Source organism: Aegilops tauschii, chromosome 5 (genome assembly GCF_002575655.3).
Source record: "Aegilops tauschii subsp. strangulata cultivar AL8/78 chromosome 5, Aet v6.0, whole genome shotgun sequence".
Lineage (NCBI taxonomy): Eukaryota > Viridiplantae > Streptophyta > Magnoliopsida > Poales > Poaceae > Aegilops > Aegilops tauschii.
Genome location: NC_053039.3, coordinates 131752453 through 131757210, shown reverse-complemented (window position 1 = coordinate 131757210; position 4758 = coordinate 131752453). Strand labels below are relative to the sequence as shown.

Below are 4758 nucleotides of genomic sequence, written 5' to 3'. Positions count from 1 at the left end.
AGAATCGAGTCATCCGACCGGTCCAGCACCGCGCCCGGGCCATCCGCCCGGACAAAGCAGGATCTCCCACCAGCATCAGCACAAAGGAAGGATAAGAACAGCAGCAGCAAATCATACCAACAAGGAAGAAGAAAGGTCTTCGTCTCCCTGCCTCCATCACCCATCTGAGGATCCAAACGGCCAGTGCCGATGGACCTCCAACCACCATAGCCCGCGACCTCGACGAGATCCGGGGATCCCCAACACCGCTGGCTCCTAGACGAAGGCAACAGTCTCGCCTAACCGCGAACGGAGCCCGGAGAAACTTATTTCGACGCGACACCACCGCAACGGCCTCGGCAGCGTCTCCCTCAACCCTAACCCTACCACACACACACCTAGCGAACAGACCCGAGGTTCCCCCTACCTCCCGCCGCTGGAGCGGCCGACGGAAAGAGAGGGAACCGGCGACGTCACCGGCGGCGCGCAAGGGATCCCTCGCCTCCTTGATCGCCTAGATCCTACTACTTTCCGGGTGCGAGGCATGTGTTCTGTCTCTAACTTGTTAAAACTTGAGTGGTGAAGTTTTGATCAGATGAAGAGAAAGAAAAAAAGGCTTGCCGATTTGCCCTGCTCCAACGCGGGCGCGCCACGGCAGTCACACCAGGTTCAGCTCCACCAACCGCCCGGCCCACTGAAGAAACAGGAGCTTCCACCAGCCGCCAGTTCCAAGGAACGAGGCATCCATCATCCGCGAGCTGAAGCGCACGCTCCCCCTTCTCACCAACCACCGCCACGCCGTGCGGCCCATCCTCTGACGACGACGGCCATGGCGGCGGTGATGTCGGTGTCGGCCGTGGTCCCGCCGGCGGCGGCGGTGGCGCGCGCGCGGACGCTGCTCTGCGTGCCCGCCACGGCGCGCGCGCCGCGGGAGATGGCGGCGGAGGTGGCCGCCGCCGCCGCGCTCGGCGCCGACCTGGCGGAGCTCCGCCTCGATCGCCTAGCCGGGTTCGCCCCGCGCCGGGACCTGCCCGCGCTCCTCGCCAAGCCCCGCACGCTCCCCGCCCTCGTCACATACAGGTGAGTCACACCACCTCCCTCCGGGGATCATCTCATCTAGGCCAGTCCTGGGAGCAGAGGGCTTCTCGGTTGATTCTTATCTGGATTGGTTTGAGTGGTGTTATAGCGGGGTTTAACTTAATGGGGGATTTTTTTTAACTTCGCCATGTCTCATCATAAGCAAAACAACAGTATGCACTTGTTTGGTTAATTGCGTGTAAACACTGCATGTCGATTTTGCGTCGCTGGCTCATCTAAATGTATGTTGCCTACTGTTGGTTTCATAGGCCAAAGTGGGAAGGTGGTGAATATGAAGGCGATGATGAACCGCGGTTCGAGGCACTTCAATTGGCAATGGAACTGGGAGCTGAATACGTTGATATTGAGCTTAAGGTTTGCACCGAGTTAAACTTTTTTTTCTCTTCTGCGAATCGAATCACAAGGCTAATTCACTAGACAAATAAATCTTTATGCTCTGGAATAGAAGAATTAACATTCCACCGGCATTGTGTGTGTGTGTGTGTGTGTGTGCCAGTTTGAGCTGATGCTACCAAGTTCTTAACTTAAGAGACACGTGCACTAAGATGAACCCTGTCCAAGGTTAACAAGACACTACTACTAATTAGCATTGATTAGTTTCGGGGATATTACTCTTGCCTTCTGCACCTATGAATAAGTTGGTAGCTGCTTACAATAATCTTGTTATTGTGCAGGTTGCTGACAAATTTATTAAATTCATGTCCGGAAAGAAACCTGAAAACTGTAAGCTCATTGTTTCATCCCATAACTATGATAACACCCCTTCGGCAGAAGAGCTTGCAAGCCTGTTGGCTCAGATTCAAGCAACAGGAGCTGATATAGTAAAAATTGCGACCACTGCTACTGAAATTGTTGATGTTTCAAGAATGTTTCAAATACTTGTACACTGCCAAGTAAGTTCGCTGTCTAATTCTAAGCAAGCTCAGCACACACTAGTGTTAGCCGTTGCTATTTTTCGTGCTTATATTATTGGTCTGCAAGACTGCTGTATATACCTCATTTAGCCCAACATCTGTGATGATACCTTAAGCTAAGATCGAAAAGGATAATATTCTCTATGAGGAATCTTCTCTAGTATATCTGTACTTATATCATCATATCCAGTGTAAGGACATCCAAATATTGCTATTTTTAGTATAAGTTTTGTTGTAGATAATGTACTTCGATGGCCCTTAATAGCAGACAAAACTGTAAATTTCTTAGCTGATAATGCACTTTTGATGCACTGACATCGATTTAGGGGTTCTCGCACTTGCGTGAGATATTATGCTATGTGACATGTTCATGACTCCATGCTCCATTTCTCAGGTGTTTTAGCAGGATTCCTAGTTCACACTATCTTTTATTTGAATAATGCATTAGGAAAAGCAGGTGCCGATCATAGGACTGGTGATGAACGACAGAGGTTTTATTTCTCGTGTTCTCTGCCCCAAATTCGGTGGATACCTTACTTTTGGCTCTCTTGAAAAAGGAAAAGAATCTGCACCTTCACAGCCAACCGCTGCAGACTTGATCAATGTGTACAACATTAGACAGATAGGCCCAGATACTAAGGTTTTTGGTATTATTGGAAATCCTGTTGGACACAGTAAAAGCCCGATTTTGCATAATGAAGCTTTCAGATCAGTGGGTTTGAATGCTGTGTATGTGCCATTTTTGGTGGATGACTTGGCTAAATTTCTTTCGACCTACTCTTCACCAGACTTTGCTGGCTTCAGGTACTTAATCTTAGTGAGTCACATCACGTACTCTATTTCAACCAGAAGTTAATTCTTTCCACCCTATGAACTGGATTGCAGTTGTACAATTCCCCACAAGGAAGCTGCAGTTAGGTGCTGTGATGAGGTTGATCCTATTGCCAGGGTAATTTCATCCTCCCTTCTTCTGTTACTCCATTCATTGGATTGTTGAACCATTTAAGACACCCAGATTAACATTTGGGAGTATGCCGTTTTCTTCAGGACATTGGAGCTGTTAATACAATTATTAGAAAGCCTGATGGGAAACTTGTAGGCTACAATACTGATTATGTCGGTGCAATTTCTGCTATTGAAGATGGAATAAGAGGTTTCTACATGCCACTATATATTGAACCATTGTATTATTGCTGATCAGTATTCAATTTAAGTGGCTTTTAAACAAATTGGCAGCAACACAACAAACGCATTCTACCGTGTCACCACTGGCTGGAAGGCTTTTCGTTGTTATTGGTGCTGGTGGTGCAGGGAAAGCACTTGCTTACGGTGCAAAAGAGAAGGGAGCAAGAGTTGTAATAGCAAACCGCACTTTCGGTATGCATTTGCTCTAGACCCTGTGCTATCGATATTGATCAGCATGCATAGAGCACATGCTGCATAATAAAAGACACGTCATTTTTCATATTGTATCCTTACTCCACTTCATATTTTTGGCAGCTATACAGTTTGTCGTTACATTTGAATTATTCTGAGTGTGTTGTATCTCAAACGTAACCTTCATTGTACTTTGCAGCACGTGCTCAAGAACTTGGTAACTTAATCGGTGGGCCTGCTTTGACTCTCACGGAGTTAGAAAACTACCATCCGGAGGAAGGGATGATTCTTGCAAACACAACAGCAATAGGAATGCATCCAAATGTCAATGAAACTCCTCTATCCAAGGTTTAAATCTCCTTGTTTTGCTAGTCTGAATTACAGTGAAATATCTTCTGCATTTCTAGTTTCATATATTAATAATATAATTTTGCAGCAAGCGCTTAAATCTTATGCTGTTGTCTTCGATGCGGTCTACACACCGAAAGAGACAAGACTTCTTAGGGAAGCTGCAGAATGTGGAGCCACAGTTGTTAGCGGTTTGGAGATGTTCATAAGGCAAGCAATGGGTCAATTTGAGCATTTCACGGGCATGCCAGGTAAAAAAAATTATGCTTATATTTTTGTGTGCTTGCCCATGAGTTCGTGTGTGGTAGTAAGTCTTACATCGTTTCTCCTATGGCTCGTCATACAGCTCCAGATAGCTTGATGCGTGATATTGTTCTGAGAAAGACATGATAAGGTTTGTTCAAAATGCATCCTTCCCTTCCATAGGACTGTCAGGAAAACTACTTAGGTGCCACTTTCTTTGCACGTTTCCCAGGTTTCCAGTTTTCACATTTGTTCATGGTAGAATCACATGTTCCTTTTTTCCTTCTGTTTTCAAGGTTGTTTGAATTACTAAAATGTGTTGGATATCTGAATGAGGTGGCGATACATTGTCTGGAGATAAAGTCAGTGTGGCGGTGTGGCCATAATATCTGCAGTTTTATTTCTACGGATGCCTAATGGATGGTAAATTTCGATATAACTCTTGTCTTTGTTTTCAGCGGTTGACGATAAATTCCGAGCGCTGTCAAATTCTTTGGACAACCCTAGCGCTGTGAAGGGAGACAGGAGCACATCACTCAAGCCTCGCTTGTGATAGACACATCCATGTCTGTGGGTTTTCGTACAAGTTTTTGGATTTGGAATCAGCAATCAGCTTGAGTAGATTGTGAGATGGCCTCGCTTGAAATTTTGCATTGTATTAGCCCAAATATATTTGTTTGAAGTTGGTGCATCAGAAAACAGCAAGGAGGCTTTGCTTGCCGGATAGCATGAGTTTTGTACTAGAATACTAGTAATAATAATGATAAAGTAATATACACCTGTGGAATCAGGCATGGCA

The 4758-nt window shown here is 45.9% G+C and overlaps 1 protein-coding gene across 2 annotated transcripts; it reads left to right on the top strand.

Annotated features, from left to right (window-relative positions):
• The first annotated feature begins 573 nt into the window (after window positions 1-573).
• On the top strand, window positions 574-4758 carry LOC109746127 (bifunctional 3-dehydroquinate dehydratase/shikimate dehydrogenase, chloroplastic). Of its 2 annotated transcripts, XM_020305256.4 has the most exons (11): window positions 574-1059; window positions 1326-1431; window positions 1752-1970; window positions 2440-2795; window positions 2877-2940; window positions 3039-3144; window positions 3228-3368; window positions 3568-3716; window positions 3805-3967; window positions 4063-4110; window positions 4418-4758. In XM_020305256.4, the coding sequence occupies exons 1-10, from the start codon at window positions 575-577 to the stop codon at window positions 4104-4106; spliced, it is 1833 nt and encodes a 610-aa protein (XP_020160845.2). In that variant the 5' UTR covers window position 574; the 3' UTR covers window positions 4107-4110; window positions 4418-4758. The 2 variants fall into 2 exon arrangements, with proteins under 2 accessions (XP_020160845.2, XP_020160840.2); XM_020305251.4 differs by lacking the exon at window positions 4063-4110.

Coding starts and splice junctions, on each gene's coding strand:
- LOC109746127 (XM_020305251.4), top strand. CDS start 575: ATGAAGAGAAAGAAAAAAAGGCTTGCCGATTTGCCCTGCTCCAACGCG. Junction 1,060..1,325: donor CCCGCCCTCGTCACATACAG/GTGAGTCACACC, acceptor TTGGTTTCATAG/GCCAAAGTGGGAAGGTGGTG. Junction 3,145..3,227: donor TATTGAAGATGGAATAAGAG/GTTTCTACATGC, acceptor ACAAATTGGCAG/CAACACAACAAACGCATTCT.